Source organism: Pseudophryne corroboree, chromosome 9 (assembly GCF_028390025.1).
Source record: "Pseudophryne corroboree isolate aPseCor3 chromosome 9, aPseCor3.hap2, whole genome shotgun sequence".
NCBI lineage: Eukaryota > Metazoa > Chordata > Amphibia > Anura > Myobatrachidae > Pseudophryne > Pseudophryne corroboree.
In genome coordinates, this window is record NC_086452.1 from 85,392,381 (window position 1) to 85,411,961 (window position 19,581).

General features: G+C 46.7%; 1 protein-coding gene across 8 annotated transcripts in view; it reads right to left on the reverse strand.

The window, feature by feature from the left end:
• SLC5A9 (solute carrier family 5 member 9) overlaps positions 1-19,581 on the reverse strand; it is a 166,506-nt gene that overhangs the window by 30,098 nt on the left and 116,827 nt on the right. For all 8 annotated transcript variants that reach the window (XM_063939579.1, XM_063939582.1, XM_063939583.1 and 5 more), the window contains 2 exons: positions 8,871-9,076; positions 3,708-3,843 (listed from right to left, as the gene is read on the reverse strand). In XM_063939579.1, coding sequence (XP_063795649.1) covers positions 3,708-3,843; positions 8,871-9,076 — 342 coding nt within the window. The remainder of the gene's footprint in view (positions 1-3,707; positions 3,844-8,870; positions 9,077-19,581) is intronic.

The following is a 19,581-nucleotide window of genomic DNA, read 5'->3' on the forward strand; positions in this document are numbered from 1 at the left end:
GCTGTGATGCAGGGCAGTCTGGAGCGAGTGCTGACATCTGGTCCGGACTGAAGGACCTGCCAACGATTACTGACATGTCGTCTACTGTCACTGCATATGATTCTCTCACCATTGAAAGAATGGTGGAGGATTATATGAGTGACCGCATCCAAGTAGGCACGTCAGACAGTCCGTACGTATACTGGCAGGAAAAAGAGGCAATTTGGAGGCCCTTGCAGAAACTGGCTTTATTCTACCTAAGTTGCCCTCCCTCCAGTGCGTACTCCGAAAGAGTGTTTAGTGCCGCCGCTCACCTTGTCAGCAATCGGCGTACGAGGTTACTTCCAGAAAATGTGGAGAAGATGATGTTCATTAAAATGAATTATAATCAATTCCTCCGTGGAGACATTCACCAGCAGCAATTGCCTCCAGAAAGTGCACGGGGACCTGAGATGGTGGATTTCAGTGGGGATGAATTAATAATCTGTGAGGAGGGGGATGTACACAGTGAAAGGGGTGATGAATCGGACGATGATGATGAGGTGGACATCTTGCCTCTGTAGAGCCAGTTTGTGCAAGGAGAGATTGATTGCTTCTTTTTTGGTGGGGGCCCAAACCAACCAGTCATTTCAGTCACAGTCGTGTGGCAGACCCTGTCGCTGAAATGATGGGTTCGTTAAAGTGTGCATGTCCTGTTTATACAACATAAGGGTGGGTGGGAGGGCCCAAGGACAATTCCATCTTGCACCTCTTTTTTCTTTCATTTTTCTTTTGCATCATGTGCTGTTTGGGGACAATTTTTTTGAAGTGCCATCCTGTCTGACACTGCAGTGCCACTCCTAGATGGGCCAGGTGTTTGTGTCGGCCACTTGGGTCGCTTATCTTAGTCACACAGCTACCTCATTGCGCCTCTTTTTTTCTTTGCGTCATGTGCTGTTTGGGGAGTATTTTTTTTGAAGGGCCATCCTGCGTGACACTGCAGTGCCACTCCTAGATGGGCCAGGTGTTTGTGTCGGCCACTTGTGTCACTTAGCTTAGTCACACAGCGACCTTGGTGCGCCTCTTTTTTTCTTTGCATCATGTGCTGTTTGGGGAGTATTTTTTTCAAGTGCCATCCTGTCTGACACTGCAGTGCCACTCCTAGATGGGCCAGGTGTTTGTGTCGGCCACTTGGGTCACTTAGCTTAGCCATCCAGCGACCTCGGTGCAAATCTTAGGACTAAAAATAATATTGTGAGGTGTGAGGTGTTCAGAATAGACTGGAAATGAGTGGAAATTATGGTTATTGAGGTTAATAATACTATGGGATCAAAATGACCCCCCAAATTCTATGATTTAAGCTGTTTTTTAGGGTTTTTTGAAAAAAACACCCGAATCCAAAACACACCCGAATCCGACAAAAAAAATTCGGTGAGGTTTTGCCAAAACGCGTCCGAATCCAAAACACGGCCGCGGAACCGAACCCAAAACCAAAACACAAAACCCGAAAAATTTCCGGTGCACATCACTAGTATGCAACTGGTTTCTGACAGCCATCATAATCAGCAGGTATTTGCACCTGCAGGGAGACAAGGGGGTATATTTACAAAGATTCGTGTTTTTGCCGTTTTTAAGGGTGTTTGATCTCGAATGGTATCGGGTGCATTTTACTGCAACTTTTTGAATCCTGATACGGTCATTCACTAAGCTGCCGACTTTTCCAAATTCGTATTTTCCGATGTCGATGTGTTTCGTAATGTCAGGCAGTGTTTTACGGGAGTGATGAGTAAAACACTGCCTGACAAAACACAAGGAATCCCGACCGGATCTGTGAGATCCGTGCAGGGCTTCATTGTGTTCCTTAAAAAGGTGTTTAAATTGTTTTAACATCTGAAAAAAATTGCGTGGAGTCCCCCCTCCTAAGCATAACCAGCCTCGGGCTCTTTGAGCCAGTCCTGGTTGAAAAAATATGGGAAAATAAATGACAGGGGTTCCCTCATATTTGATCAAACAGAACCGGGCTCTGCGCCTGGTCCTGGTGCCAAAAATACGGGGGACAATAAGGGTAGGGGTCCCCCATATTTTTGGAACCAGCACCGGGCTCCACTAGTCAGAGAGATAATGCTACAGCCGGGGGACACTTTTATCTTGGTCCATGCGGCCCTGGCATTAAATCGTTCCCTGATTGGCTGAAGGGACCCTCTTTGACAGGAGTCAGGGGGGGTCCCAGCAGTCGGGGAAAGGGATCCCATGTGTAAACATGGGACCCCTTTCAGTGCGTGGTTCAGCTTTTTCGGTTTGTTTTTTTGCCAAGTACGTGGATTACAAAGAGGACATAAGGTACCCTGGATTATGTGAGTATAATTTTTTTCTCAGGTACCCCGTGGAGTCCACATGGAGAAGAGGACCGAGCCTCGTGTGAACATAGGTAAGTATGTATGTATGTAGGTGTGCATGTATGTAATAAAGTTTTACTGTCACGGTGTGTGTGTCCTGTTTTTTGTTGGGTATTTTTTTTGTATTAGTACTACAGGTACCAGCGAACCCATTTCCCCCCGCATGCTGGTACTTGTGGTTCTCCAAGTACCAGCTTGTGGGAGAGGCTTGCTGGGACTTGTAGTACTGCTACAAAAAAACAATATTCTATTTTTTTCACAAGGCTATCAGCCCCCCATCCGCCGCCCTTGGATGGGGGGGACAGCCTCGGGCTTCACTCCTGGCCCTTGGGTGGCTGGAGGGGGGGACCCCTTGATTTAAGGGGTTCCCACTCCTCCAGGGTACCCCGGCCAGGGGTGACTAGTTAGTGATTTAATGCCAGGGCCGCAGGGTCCAAGATAAACGTGTCCCCCGGCTGTGGCATTATCTCTCTGACTAGTGGAGCCCGGTGCTGGTTCCAAAAATACGGGGGACCCCTACGCCTTTTGTCCCCCGTATTTTTGGCACCAGGACCAGGCGCAGAGCCCGGTGCTGGTTGATCAAATATGGGGGAACCCCTGTTATTTTTCCCCCCATATTTTTTCAACCAGGACCGGCTCAAAGAGCCAGAGGCTGGTTATGCTTAGGAGGGGGTACCCCACGCAAATATTTTTCCCAGTTTTTACAGTAAACGTCCCTTTCCCATAGATAACCATGCACAGATCTCACTGATCCGTGCATGGTTATCCAAACTCGACTGGAAAAAGCAGGTCTATTTTTTTGCTGCTTTTTTTAACGATTCACAAAAAAATACACCCGCACTTGAGCACTCAGAGACTAACACCCAAATACGAATGAATAGTGAATACCCGTGTTGTATGAAATAACAGCCGCGTTTGACCGATGGTCTATTCATTCGTATTTCAGAACTTTGCCAATCAAACCATTACGAATAGCCCAAACACTGCCGAGATTTGTGCTTAGTGAATTCCCGTGTTGGGACTTAGAAAAAAAAACACAAATCGGACAAACTCGATTTTTTAGTAAATATTGGCCAAGATGTACTTCCTACGTGTCCTAAAAGTGTGTGCATAAACTGTGGTCTGCGTGAATCGCATGTACACCACTGCCCCCTTTCTGTACATGGCCTACGTAAGTGTTACATACACACTAGCCTCAATTCACACTTTCGCGCATGTGTGTGATATTGCATATGGTACACCACGCAGACTGGTGCAGTACTCACTCTGCATCTTCAATAAGAGGCTTTTATGACGTGTCACATATCATTTTCCACAGCATAATTCCTCTCAGAGAAACCACAGGAACCTCACCTGGATAGAGCGCCCTGCTGATCATTCCTGGCAATACTACGAAGAACGTGGGCAATATTTTCAGGTAACCCCCAACAATGGAGCCCCCTTTGGCGTGAGAGAGGTTCTTGGCTGACAGAGATCTCTGCACAATGACCTGGAAATGGAATGTATTCATTAAGTATTCATATAACAATATTGCAATTTGAAACAGTGGTTTTATTATATCTATATACAGTATATACAAGTGGATGGTCCTGAGATGGCTGATGTTCCATTGCACAGTGGGGAGGTGGGGGTGTGGTTTAACGATGATGCGATGCACCGCACCAAACTGCCACTCTCTCCCCCCCTGAGCCTCTGGACAGAATGCTTCATATTAAACGTGACTTATTACTAAAAAAACAGAGAGGATTTACAAAACTACTGTAAATAAATAAATAAATAAACATGCACCAATCTTTAAAATCATATACGCTAATTTAAATCAAGCGTATAATTAATTAATAAGGTGTGAATGCCACTGAGAGTGGAAACTAAAAATAAAAAAAAACGCTCTCTTTGGGGTTTATTCGTGAAGCAGTGAAAAGTGTTGAGAAGTGAACCAGTGGAGAAGTTGCCCATGGCAACCAATCCGCATTGACGTAACATTTAAAATTTGCATACTATAAAATTATACAGAGCAGCTGATTGGATGCCATGGGCAGCTTTTCTACTGGCTCACTTCTCCAGACTTTTCACTGCTTCATGAATAGACCCCTGAGTCTCTTTGGTAACATACCAGCTACAGATATGTCCTCATGCATCTATTATATCTGCATCATGTGACATGAGGCACAGATAGCCATTACCAGACTTTTGAATTTAGCGTCTTACTCGTATCATAGCCACGCAGGAGGAGCGGATTAAATTGCCAGCAGGAATTTTTTTTTTTTTTTTAAACCCATATTGCTGGGTTTTTCCTGCAGCCACAGGGTTTTGGTATTTAATTGCTGTACTGAAAATGGGACATATTCATTTCTATAGCAAGTACTGCGTCTTTTTTTTTTCACACACACCCAGACCAAGTCTGATTTTTCCTAAAATCATTAATTTTAGGAAAAATCATTGGGACTCGCTCTGGTCCTCCGGTAGCAACCCCCTGAGGTCTAATTAAGCAATCGGAAGTTTCCAATTAGCTTAATTAGTCAGTAATTACTCACCTTCCAAAGTGGGGTCTTCTCCCCCAGCGCCATGATCCGGTCCTCTGCAGCAGCGATGAGTATAATGGATGTGAGTGTGTGTTAGTGTGTGTACATGAGTGTCTGTGTGACCCCTGGTGTGTGTGCGCCCCCCCTGGGCTGTGTCATCCCCCCCAGAGACAGCCACTGGGACAACTACATCTCTCAGCAGCCCTTGAGCCTCCCAGGAGCCTCCCAGCAGCCTCCGAGACTCTCAGGAGCCCCCCTCCCCAGTGGGAAGATGGAGGGGAGACCACCGGGAGCCGCGAAGACCACCAAACAGGTTTGGGTTTTTTTGTGTTTTTTTTTCCACTTGCGTGGCAAGGTTTTCAGCACTCAAAACCCTGCAACCATTTTTTGTAAATTGGATACAGCGGGCATCAGAAGCGCGCATACCCGCATTAATACAAAATTGGGCATGAGGTCCGCTAAACCTCGCTCCTAATTGAATTCCTCCCACAGATTATCTTCTAGTGTGCTGGGCACACTAGTATAAAAATGCAGATTAAGCACAACGTTGTTTTACTACCCAGGTTAGTGCCGGACTTGCACACAGCTACTGTATGCAATGTCGGTGCCAGTGATTACCTATGCATTTTACTTTTGTCACAGTAGTGATGCAAAATAGATGCCGATTTTGTACAAAATAAATGTCCTGTATGCCGCGGGACACATGGATTGGCTTAGAGAGTCCATGGTGTCAGGGCCGCCTTAACAGCAGTGTAGGCCCCTGGGCAAAGCAATGTACTGGGGCCCCTACCCATCCTCCACCGGTTGGGGTGGGGGGTAGTATCAGCGGCAGCTGTGATGTCCCGCGGGTGGTAGGGGGTGTTCTATCTTCCGCTCAACATGTAGGATCTGGAGCAGTAATTTCTGCTAATGACTCCTTTACTGCACAGATGGTGGGAGATGGAATGGGAGGGAGGACAGTAACCTGTAGATGGGGCCATTGGGCTGAATGAAGGGGCCCCAGTACATGACTTCTAGGGTGGTTGGATAGGTTTAATATGCAGGAGAGGGGTGGATAGTGGAGTGGGCTTAATATTCATAATTTTCCGGTGGGAGGGCAGCTTGCTTGACTGCAGATATCTCCAGTTCCTGGAAAGAGATTTCTTAGTTTTCAATGGTATAAAAAAAAAACTAGATAGTCCCACCTTTCAGGAGGTACTGGGCACTGACGAAAATATAAAACAGCATACCAGGCATGTGGAGCTGGAGCAGGGACCAGCCGCTGGAAGGCTGATATCTCTGGCTTTGGGCATAGTAGAGACAAGCTCCCAGTGTCCACTGCTTTTGGTGTATATCCTCAGAAAAACTATAAGTCAGATAGATATCTGGCTGGGAAGAGCAATTAACAGGCTCAGATGGGGACCTCTGCTTTGAGATTTTCAAAAATCTGGCACCTCTGGAAACGGGACCCTCAGCTATCAACCTAGGCCCTTTTTCTCGTGTGACCCGTGGGCAAGTGTCCAGTGAGCCCATACGAAAAGATAGCCCTGCATGGTGCTCTATACTGGGCTATTTGGCGCAGTTTGGGGATAGCTGTATGTACAGTACATCTACTGTAGATCTATATCTGATTTATGTGTAAGGAAAGGAGGAGGGGGAGCGGGAACTAATTATCCAGCTCCGAAGGGTAAATGCTGAGGATTTACAGCTCACGAGCGTAGTATTTGACACTGATTTTATAGGGAGAGGACATGGCATTGACTCCATGGTTTGGCCACACCCCTGCAGTACCCGCCTCTGCGTTTTGATTCAATACCTGTTCTCTGTTTACTCTCCATTGGAAGAAATGGTGGCAATATCTCAAAACCTAGTTGATTTAAAACAAACAATATGTAATGTTTTTTAACTTTGCTATGGAACTGCACATCCCAGTTTTAGCATGATTTAACAGCATAACTGTGGCAGGGCATGCTGGGATGTGTAATTCCCCAGCAGCTGGAGTGCTACACATTGCTTTCCACTGACAAAGATATTGGCATAAGCTAATAAGCTCTGTATGGCTGTATATGCAATCTCCAGCAACAAAAAGCAAAGCAGTGTTCTGTATTCACACGCAGTGGCATAACTAGGGGTCCGCAGCCACTGCGATCGCTTGGAGGCATGCAGGGCTGCGGGGCGCCCTAGCCGCCGCCACTGATTCTGTTTTGGGAAGGAGGGATACGGAGGGCACAGCGCACGTCTCTCTTGTGTGTCCCTCCTGGGGCTCCGAGGGGAGCGGCATGTCTGTTAAATGAAGTGCCCATTCGTGAGCTCTGATTGGCTCATGAACCGTCACTTCATTTGATAGGCACGCCGCTGCAACCGGAGACGCAGGAAGGACACACAGGAGAGGCGCGCGCTGTGTCCTCCGTTTCCCTCCTTCCCAAAACAGCACAGCAGCGGGGGAGCCCGGGGGAGGGGGGGGGGGAGGTTTACCTGGCACTGGGGGAGCATATTTGGCACGGGGGGAACATATTTGGCACGGGGGGAGGCATGTTTGGCACTGGGGGAGCATATTTGGCACTGGGGGAGCATATTTGGCACTGGGGGAGCATATTTGGCACTGGGGGGCATATTTGGCACTTGGGGGGCATATTTGGCACTGGGGGAGCATATTTGGCACTGGGGGGCATATTTGGTCCTGGGGGGGGCATATTTGGCCCTCGGGGCATATGTGTACCTGGCATTGTGGGAGAATATCTGGCACTGGGGGCATATGTGGCACTGGGACCACAGCCCTAGCAACAAGCATTACACCCTGGTTACAAGCACAACACCCAGCTCATGAAATCCCTGGCAACAAGCATTACCCTCTAGCAACGAGCATGACACCCAGTGCATGAAACCCCTGGCAACGAATATTACCACCTGGCAACAAGCTGGAAACCCAGCACGTGATACCTCTGGCAACAAGCATAACACCTACCGCATAAAACCCCTGGCAACGAGCATGACACCCTGAGCATGAAAACCACTGGCACCATGCATGGAACCAAGAGCATGAAACCTCTGGCAACGAGCAGGTAATTTAAAAGTAATTAGAAGCCTTACTGTAGGACTTAATGTGTAATGGGCATTGCAGTGTGTGGCATAATGCATCACGGACATTGCGGTGTGTGTCTTAATGTGTCACAGGCATTACGGTGTGTGGCATACTATATCACGGGCATTGTGGTATGTGGTATACTGTCTCAGGGGCATTGCAGTGTGTGGCATAATGTATAACGGGCATTGCGATGTGTGGCGTAAGGTATAATCGGCATTGCTGTATGTGTCATAGGCATTACGGTGTGTGGCATACTATATCATGGGCATTGTGGTATGTGGTATAATATCTCAGGGTCATTGCAGTGTGTGGCATAATGTATCACGGACATTGCAGTGTGTGGCATAATGTATCACGGACATTACGGTGTGTGTCAATGTGTCACAGGCATTGTATGTGCTATAATGTATCAGGGGCATTGCAGTGTGTAGCATAATGAATAACGGGCATTGCGATGCCTGTCATAATGTGTCACAGGCATTACGGTGTGTGGCATAATGTGTCGGGGGCATTATGGTGTTGGGCATATTGTGTCATGGGCATTATTGTGTGTGGCATAATGTCTAAGGGCCATTGCAGTATGTGGCATAATGTATACTGGGCATTACTATACGGAGGAAAAATGACAAATAATGTAAGGGGCATGAATCAGGATTATTTTTTTTTCCTATGGTGGCCAACGTCTGGGCGTGCAGGTTGCAAAACTGGGGTATAAGGTAGTCTTTTCCGGCAAAAACCACGCCCCTTTATACAAAGCCACACCCATTTCAGCAAGGTCACACCCCTTTTGCACAGCGCGTGGATTCATCACTTTGCTGTTGCCAATTAGGGGGGGGGGGGGGGCGCCAGAGAATTTTTTGGCATGGGGGAGAAAAATTTCATCAGGAAAGGAGATTGTGCTTGATGACACAGCAAGGTCCACCCACTCACCTGGTCAGTGCACCAAACCCAGGTGGCCAACACGGTCAGACCAAATATAAGACCAGGCCATGGCAGGTCCCCAGTGATGGGGTCTCGCATCATATGGAAAGCATCACTGCGGGGCAGATGGCACGTTGTGTTGGGTACGATTACTTTTGGGATTGCTTCCATATACTTCTGTTCCAGTCCTGGGTACCATCCAATTTTGTCAAAAGCTGCAAGAATGAACTTGAAGGCTATTATCTATATCATATACCAGTAGTTCCTAAACTCAGTCCCCAAGGCCAAGACCATACTTGCCTACCTGACCCTCTCCATGAGGGAGAAAATGCTCTGTTCCTGGACTTTCCTGGTAATGTATGATTGCCATCACCTGTGGTGAAACACCTTTCTTATCAATTAACTAGCTCACCACAGGTGATGGCAATCATACATTACCAGGTAAGTCCAGGACCAGAGCATTTTCTCCCTCATGGGGGTAAATTTACTAAGATGGGAGTTCTATTTAAGATGGGATGTTGCCCATAGCAACCAATCAGATTTTTCGTCTCATTTATCTAGCACCTTCTAGAAGATCATATCTGGAATCTGATTGGTTGCTATGGGCAACATCCCATCTTAAATAGAACTCCCATCTTAGTAAATTTACCCCATGGAGAGGGTCAGGTAGGCAAGTATGGCCAAGACCCTAGTGGCCAAGTTTAAAAAAATAGTCATGATTGACCACAGGTGAATTAAATTAGCACCTCAATCACTTCGATTTAACCATTATCTGTTCAGCCACAGAAATCCTTAAAACCTAGACTGCTAGGGTGCGTTGAGGACCTTGGGCCTACTTCAGATCTGATTGCAGCAGCAAATTTGTTAGAAAATGGGCAAAACCATGTGTACTGCAGAGAGGGGGGGGGGGGGGGCAGATATAACGTGTAGAGAGTTAGATTTGGGTGGGTTATATTGTTTCTGTGCAGGGTAAATACTGGCTGCTTTAATTTTACACTGCAATTTAGATTCCAGTTTAAACACACCCTACCCAAATCTAACTCTCTCTGCACATGTTATATCTACCTCCCCTGCAGTGCACATGGGGGGTCATTCCGAGTTGATCGCTCACTAGCTACTTTTAGCAGCCGTGCAAACGCATTGTCGCCGCCCACTGGGGAGTGTATTTTCGCTTTGAAGAAGTGCGAACGCTTGTGCAGCAGAGCGCCTGCAAAATCATTTTGTGCAAAACAAGACCAGCCCTGTACTCTTCGTGTGCGTTAATTCTAACGATGGAGCGACAGCTTTTGACATCACACATCCGCCCAGAGTTCGCCCAGCCACGCCTGCATTTTTCCAGAAACGCCTGTTTTTCTAGACACGCCTGCGTTTTTCTAAGCACTCCCTGAAAACGGTCAGTTGACACCCAGAAGTGCCCACTTCATGTCAATCCTCCTGCGTTTGGCTTTCTGCGACTGGAATCTTTGCATACGCATGCGCAGATTAGCCGTTTTTTCACTAATCGCTACGCAGTGAATAACGGCAGCTAACGATCAACTTGGAATGACCCCCATGCTGCTGCGATCAACTCTGAATTAGGCCCCTTGTTTGGGTACAATTAATTATTAGTTATAACTGTCTTCAGAGCATTATTTTATGCATTCATCTATTTTCATGACTGTACATTCTTAGTACCTAAAGTGAGGTTAAGGAATAAATCTACAAGATCTCTAGTTAACATTGAAACAAAGGGCGTAATTCAGACCTGATAGCTGGGCAGCGATTTTTGCAAACCTGCGATCAGATAGTCGGCGCCTACAGGGGGATTGTATTTTAGCTGTGCAAGTGTGCGATCGCATGTGTAGAGAGCTGTACAAACTGATTTTGTGTAGTCTCTGAGCAGCCCGGGACTTACTCAGCCGCTGCGATCACTTCAGCCTGTCCGGGACCGGATTTGACGTCAGACACCCTCCCTTCCAATGCTTGGACACGCCTGTGTTTTTCCAGACACTCCTTGAAAACGGTCAGTTGGCATCCACAAACGCCCTCTTTGTGTCAATCTCCTTGCGATCGAAATTTTCGCACCATCCCGTCATTGACCGGCGATCCCCGTTGCTGCAGTCCATCACACCTGCGCATTGCGGTGCATACGCATGCGCAGTTCAGATCTGATCGCAGGCTGTGAGAAAACGCAGCCTAACGATCAGGCCTGAATCGGACCCAAACTTTGGTATGTCTCTGTACAAATGTGTTCACTCTTGACGCAGTCGCAGAAAACAGCCCTTCTCAGTGCCAAGTCTTATGCAAATCGGCTTGTGCAGAGCGTCTTTTACAGTCAGAAGTGTGTCTTAGTCGCACAAATGAAACAATTGGAAGCGACAAAAGCAGGCAGCACTGATTATTTTGATATGCGACAATTGTTAATATGTGTGCAACTGAGTATAAATCTATATATGGGGGTCATTCCGAGTTGATCGCACGCTGTCAATTTTCGCTGTGGTGCAATGAGGTCACTACTGCGCATGTGTATGCACCGCTATGCGCATGCACGTCGTACGGGTACAATGCGGATCGTTGCTGAGCTATGGATTTAACAAAGAATCCATACGCACACCCGATCGCAAGAAGATTGACAGAAAGAGGGCGTTTCTGGGTGTCAACTGACCGTTTTCTGGGAGTGGTAGGGAAAATGCAGGCGTGTCCGGGCGTTTGGAGGGCGGGTGTGTGCAGTCAATACGGCACCAAAAACACTGAAGTGATCGCAAGGGCTGAGTAAGTTCAGACCTACTCTGAAACTGCACAATTTTTTTTGCAGAGCTCGGCTGCACAGGCGTTCGCACACTTGCAAAGCGAAAATACACTCCCCCGTGGGCGGCGACTATGCGTTTGCACAGCTGCTAAAAACAGCTAGCGAGCGATCAACTCGGAATGAGGGCCATGAAGAGCTGCAGGTTTTTTTTTCCACAGCAAGTTCCGTTGTTTTTCATCTGCAACTTTGTGCATACTTAAATTGAATTCCTGAGCAGCCCGGCGTCTCTGGTACAAATTGAGTGGTGTTGTGCGCTGTCTGCGGTGCAAATAAGAAGCAAATATAAAGGAAAAGTCACCACATTGCACCAACTGGTGCTGCTTACTCGCGCCAGGCGTCTTGAGCTGATGGGATATTGAAGCTGGGTGTATGAGGACACATCTGTACATGTAAATTGTTTGTGGAATGTCCTTCTTTTTTCTAATTTCAGATGGAACATACTGTACCTCACCCAAATGTAAATCTCTCTGCACATGTTACATTTGCTCCACCTGCAGTGCAGCGTGGCTTTTCCCACTTGCTTGCTGTTTTGCTTTACTGATAGTACATGTACTAAGCCCTTTGTGGCTATGGCTTACTAGTCCTGACTACTAGTCTCTAACATGCATGTAACTATACAGCATCAGTCATTCTACATGCCACACACATGATGACATGCCTGTAATAAATCAATAATTGAAGCTTACACTTGCGTAGATGAAAATTGTCCACAATATTTATTGATTACATACATGGAGAAAACAGTTGCATATTTATAACCGCTAATCTTATACAAATATATAACTAAACGTACCCATAAATGACATAACGCCTTCATAAATGACTTTGTGTTTTTTTTCTCACTACTAACTTCAACAATACATTAGCATATCCGTAGGCATGCACAGTAACCGACACGGGTGTGCCGCTTTGGGACTTCCCCCCTCTGCCGGGTCACAGACTACCTCCTCCACCCCTTGCTCTGGGACTCAGGGGGATATTTAATAAACGTATTTTTGCATTTAACAAATAATTCACCAGTTTTCGCATTTTTAAATTCTCCATATTTTATTGAATTAACCCGCCGGGACAGGCGAAGCAAAAGCTGTCCGTCCTGGCGAGCTTTCAGTTCCTGTTTAATGAAACCACTGTTTGGCTTCAATGCGCATGCGCTAACTAGCAGTGCGAGGCTGGGTGCAGAGAAGGTAGTGATACAGGGAGGCTGTTGCCAGGTACGGGTCCTGGAGCAAGTACGTGCCGTGTGCTGTGCTGTGCTGCTACTGCGGGTAGGGTGGGAATGCCTGTCCACTGATGTGCTCTCGCTGTGGGGGGAGATGCCGGTTGCTGGTGTGCTCTGGCTGTGGGGGGGAGATGCCGGTTGCTGATGTGCTCTCACTGTGGGGGGAGATGCCGGTTGCTGATGTGCTCTGGCTGTGGGGGGGGACATGACGGTTGCTGATGTGCTCTGGCTGTGGGGGGAGATGGCAGTTGCTGATGTGCTCTGGCTGTGGGGGGGGAGATGCCTGTTGCTGATGTGCTCTGGCTGTGGGGGGAGATGCCTGTTGCTGATGTGCTCTGGCTGTGGGGGGAGATGCCTGTTGCTTATGTGCTCTGGCTGTGGGGGGAGATGGCAGTTGCTGATGTGCTCTGGCTGTGGGGGGAGATGCCTGTTGCTGATGTGCTCTGGCTGTGGGGGGAGATGCCGGTTGCTGATGTGCTCTGGCTGTGGGGGGAGATGCCGGTTGCTGATGTGCTCTGGCTGTGGGGGGAGATGCCGGTTGCTGATGTGCTCTGGCTGTGGGGGGAGATGCCTGTTGCTGATGTGCTCTGGCTGTGGGGGGAGATGCCTGTTGCTGATGTGCTCTGGCTGTGGGGGGAGATGGCAGTTGCTGATGTGCTCTGGCTGTGGGGGGAGATGCCTGTTGCTGATGTGCTCTGGCTGTGGGGGGAGATGCCTGTTGCTGATGTGCTCTGGCTGTGGGGGGGAGATGCCTGTTGCTGATGTGCTCTGGCTGTGGGGGGAGATGGCAGTTGCTGTTGTGCTTTGGCTGTGGGGGGAGATGCCGGTTGCTGATGTTCTCTGGCTGTGGGGGGAGATGCCGGTTGCTGATGTGCTTTGGCTTTGGGGAGAGATGCTGGCTGCTGATGTGCACTGGGTGGGGGAAGTGGGGGGGGGGGGGGGGGGGGGGAGAAGCCGGTTCTCCGTAATTATGTTTATTAAATATTCTCTATAGACTATTCACCTGGGCCGCTCAGGTAAGCAGCCTATGGGGTCTATTAATGAAGCAGTGAAAAGAGTGGGGAAGTGAGCCAATGGAGAAGTTGCCCGTGGCAGCCAATCAGTGTTGAGGTAACATTTATAATTTGCATACTATAAAATTAGACAGAGCAGCTGATTGGTTGCCATGGGCAACTTCTCCACTGGCCCAATTCTCCACACTTTTCACTGCTTCATGAATGGACACCTATGTCCAGGAAGAAGGGAGTGGGGGTGGGAGAAAGTAGTCCATTATGTGGGGGGGAAGTCCCAGAGCGGCACACCCATGTTGGCTCCTGCTGAAACCTATGAGCATATCTATAATGGGTATACATGGACCCATGATTCCAAAAGGTGCCTGCATTCCCACCATGCACCAAGGTCATGGTCTGATTGGGCAGCCGTTGGAGCCATGTTTCCATTGATTTCCTCTGACAGAAATATGATGCATTTGCAGCAGGTAACAAAGAGCCTATACCAGAGTCCTTGCTATCTTCTGCGCAGACGTCAAGGCCAGATCTTCGGGGAAGTGATTGTCCTACTCAACAATTTGCACATCGGCCATCTCAGTGAATGGGAGCGGTATGAAATACCTACAATCAAAATCCTGACGGTCGAAATCCCGACAGCAATTGACCAATGGTCAAAATCCCGACATGGACAAAATACCGACATTTAAAATACAGACAAGGTCAAAATACCGACATGTAAAATGTCAACAGGTCAAAATACCAACGAGTTTTTCATATTTTTTTTTGTGTGTACGTTGACATAGGTCGACATGGACACCATATAAGTGTGCTGCGCTCACCATGCTTCGGGCACGGTGCCTCTCGGCACACTATTATATTCCCCCTACAGGTCCACTGGGATGGTAAAGTATGAACAAGTCGGTTTCAATGAAAAACTCATGCCGGCGTTTTGACCTGTCGACATTTTACACGTCGGTATTTTGACCATGTCACTATTTCAAATGTCGGTATTTTGACCTTGTTGGGATTTTGACCGTCAGCCAATTGCTGTCAGGATTTTGATTGTCGGTAAATTGACTGCATCCCCAGTGAATAAGCTATGTGGATGCTCAGGGGTTTCCTTTACTTATCACACGAACTGCCCCCAGATGCAATTTGCCTGCTCACCAGGTCAGCCACTTGGAAGAACTCTTCCGTAACCATTATCTCCCTGGGATCTTGTACTTTGGGATATCTTTTCTATACCCCTGGATATCTTACCAATCAAAGCATTTCACACATAAGACAAGACCTTCTGTTGCCCCTGCAAACCAAGCTGTGACATGTGACCCAATTTTTAGGTCAGAGTATATTTGTGTTGCTGTGTGCCTTGTTTTACTGGCAGTGAGCCTGATTTGGTGCTAATGCAGGAGCGGCTGCGACTTTTGTTGCTGCAGATACTGCGAATTTATGCTAATGCTGCAGCTGACTGGTCTTTCCTGAGACGCCCAACTGCTGCATCTCTAATCCACTGCTGTGCGCACCATTGAGTGGACATCGGACACACTATGGGATATTGGCTGTCAGACAGTCCAATGGTACATGACCGCAGGTACCAGTGGAACTGCAGTCCCTGACACCAGAACACCCTCCTGACACTCTGTACCCTCACTGCCTGAAGAAATATACAGTATGAGGCTCCACCGAGCATGATTCAGGGGAAAGCAGATGTTTTACTTCACTTCTTTAATGTGAAGTGAGTTAGTAGATGATGCACTCTGTGCCTGTCTCCTTCTACCATAGAAGCCTATGGGTGCATCCCCTAGTGTTTATCCCCTTGTGCCAGTGTCTCTCGGAGGCAGAGCTTAGTATGTGTAATGCTGTGATCCTCCATCTTAGAGTGAGTGAGTAAGCGTGCAGAGCTGAGACCAGGAGCGGAGCTCAGTGAGAGAGACTTAAACAGCGTTTCCATGCATGTACCGCAGCTCCGGAGCTATTACAGAGCTGGGCACTGCACCTTCTCTACAGCGGGAGTCAGTCTGCACGGCTGTGCAGTCCTCCGTCCCTTTCCAACGGAGACAACTTCTGTTGAGATAACGCAGCCACACAAACAGACTGATAAGTACTGCTACCACTTCTGTGTTACCTTGTATGATATAAGGGGGCCAATTACCTATATCAATAATACATCAAAGTCACCTGTGTGTTTTCTGATTAAACCTGCATTACTGTTCATTAAGTGTGTGGACTGATGTCACTGCACCAGGCAATCCGGTATACTCTGCCAACAGGTTATGGGCCCAGTCCCGCGCCCCAGACCCGCGTGTGCCTGAAGATTAACCCCCTGAGTGCTTTTGAGTAATCACACTGACAAAGTTTAAAGTGACATTTTATACAAGTGCAGCAAGGATGTATAACACCGGATACAGCATGAACTTTACGAAGCTGAAAGGTTCAGAGAACTGCCACATGGAAGTTTGCCATGGAGATGCAGCTTAAGCGGGAAAAGATGTGGAAGGTTACTATAGACCCAGGAGCAGGTCCAAACCCAGATGACGTAGACAGAGCCATCGGGACAATAGGTTTAGCTGTGGAGCAGCATGTCTTTTCAATAGTCAGTGGGAAAGTGTCAGCTAAGGACATGTGGAGAGCCCTGCAAAATGCATATGAAGATAAAGGTCTAATGAGAAGGATAAGTTTAGGACGCATGCTATATAGAAGGAAACTGAGTGCTTGCAAGGACATGAATGATTACATTGATAAGTTACTGTCGATAGCTCAGCAGTTGGCACCTGTGGGGGCACAGGTGGACGAGGAAGAAGTGGCACTGGCTATGGTACAGAATCTGACACCAGAATTTGATTTTTTTTGGTGGTTGCGTTAGAGTAAAATGACACTAAGCTGACAACAGAGATTGTAAGGGCCAAGTTGCTGCAGTTTCAAGAACGTATTCCTGTCGAGAGCATAGGTGAGGGTTCTGCCTTGATCACAAAGGGTACAAAGTCCAAAAAGCACAAATACAAATGTTTTGTATGTCACAAGATAGGACATAAGGCTTTAGATTGCAGAATGAGAAATTCAAGTGGTGCGCAGAAGCAGTGTGACAAGCCAAACGAGTCAGCACTGAATGTAGCAGACAGTCACAGTAAGGATTGCTGGTACATGGACTCGGGGGCCACTAGACATCTCAGTTGCAGTAGGCATTGGTTCAATTCTTTAACACCGTGTGTTCTCACTACAGTTACAGGAATTGGAAATAAGGTCCTTACTGCATTACAGGCTGGCACAATCACAGTACGTTTAAGAATTGAAGGAGAAACAGCTATTACAGATATCCAAGATGTGTTGTACGTGCCTGATTTAGGAAGTAATCTCATTGCTATTAGCATACTAGAGAAAAAAGGCTATAAAGTCCAATTTCAGAAGGGCAAATGTATAGTGCAGAATAAAAGAGGGACTGTTATTGCTTCAGCAACCCGGTGCAACCAACTATATGTACTGGACACTGAGGAGTGTACTGCAATGATGGCTACTGATGAAAAACAGTCAATGGAGCTGTGGCACAAAGTCATCTAGGATATGACAATGCCCTGAAACTGCTAGATGGAATGGTAACAGGGTTCACTGTGAGCAACGCTGAAAGACCCATGGGTGAGAGTTGAATAAAGGCAAGCAAACTCGCAGCCCATTTCCAAAGTCAGTTAATAGAGCAGAGACACCATTAGCTCTAGTGCACACAGATGTGTGTGGTCCAATAGAGGAAGAATCAATCAGTGGCTACAGGTATTTCATGACTCTCATTGATGACGGCACAAGAATGACACACGTGTACTTCCTTAAAGAGATGAGTGAAGTGGTCAACAAAAGTGTGGAATACAAAAACCTGGTGGAGAATCAAACAGGTCTGAAAATAAAGATCCTGAGATCAGACAACGGTGGAGAGTATGATAACAAATTCTTAGCTGCATTCCTTAGGAAATATGGCATAAAGCATCAGCTAACAATTGCCTACACACTGGAACAGAATGGCGTGAGTGAGCGAGCAAACTGCACAATTGTTGAAAGAGCACGGACTATGTTTAGTGAAGCTGGCCTGGAAAATAAGTTTTGGGCAAAAGCAGTATCTACTGCAGTATACCTAAAGAATCGAGCACCTACAGTGGCCATCAAAGGTAAAACGCCACTGGGGCTTGTTCCAGGAAAAAGCCAAGTATCAGTCATCTTCGTGTCTTCAGGAGCAAAGCTTTTGCACATATACCAAAGGAGAAAAGGAGAAAGCTAGATACAAAATCCATAGAATGTTTAATGCTCAGATACTGCGACGAAAGCAAAGGATACAGACTTTGGGATGTTACAAATAAACGTCTTCTTAAATCTAGAGATGTGGTATTCTACAAGACAGTACCACTAACTGGAGCAGTGGAGCAACAAGAAAATGTATCATTGGTTGTACAGACAGCAGAAAGCGTGTCTGAATCTGAGAGTGTCAAAGCAGACAAGTAAGGGAACAGAAGTTCTATGAGGAACAACAAAGGTGTTCCAACCAAGAAATATAGTGAGAAGTATGCAAACATAGCTTACTGTGAACCTCAAAACATACAGGAAGCAAAGTCAAGCAGTGATTGGACAGAGTGGAAGTCAGCAATTGATACAGAACTGTCAGCACTAAATGATAACAGTATATGGACTATGGTTGATAGACCAAGTGACCATAAAACGATTAAGAACAAGTGAGTTTTCTGAAAGAAGTTAAATGGAGACGGGACTGTAGCTCCTTACAAAGCCCGTCTTGTTGCCAAGGGATACACCCAGAAGTATGGAATTGATTACGGAGAGATCTACTCACCATTCGCAAGGTATAGCACCTTAAGGTTATTGATTGCTATTGCTACACTGCATGATCTACTGTTATATCAGCTAGACTTTGATTCTGTATTCCTGAATGGAGAGTTAGTTGAGAAAATTTATATGGAGCCACCTGAACACTATGACATGGATATATTCCAAACTGGGAAGGTTTGTCTCTTAAGGAAGTCACTATGCGGCCTGAAGCAAAGTGGTTGTTGCTGGTATGTAAAGTAGGATGCAGTGCTTCTAGAATTGAACTTTGTTATGTCAAAGACTGATCACTGCCTATACCACAAAACTATCAAAGAAAAGTTGTTCCACATAGCTGTCTATTGTGGATGATTTACTTTTGGCAGGTCAAGAAGATCACATCACTGACTTCAAGCTACAGCTTAAACTAAGATTCAAGTTGAAAGATCTAGGCCCTGCAAATCATCTATTAGGTATGAAAATTGTACAAAACCTGCAAGAGTGAACTGTCACAATTGACCAACAAATATACATTGAGGCAATAATTTCCAAATACGGAAAGACAGATGTAAAACGAGTAAGTACTCCCATTGATAAAAGTACAAAGATGGTCAAGGCCATGTTCCCAAGCAGCAAGGGGAAGATAGAAGAAAGGCAAGAAATCCCTTATCAAAATGCTTTTGGTAGTTTGATGTATGCAAGTATTGGGACACGACCTGACATCACACATGCAGCGAGTCGGGCAAGCCAGTTCGCAAATAATCATGGGAGACAACACTGGATTGCAGTAAGGAGAATACTAAGGTACCTCAAAGGTACAAGTTCACTAAAGCTAAGATTTACAAGATCAACAGATACCAGCTTAAAAGTATTCTGTTACACCAACTGGGGATCAGATGAGGATGATAGACGTTCTTATACTGGATA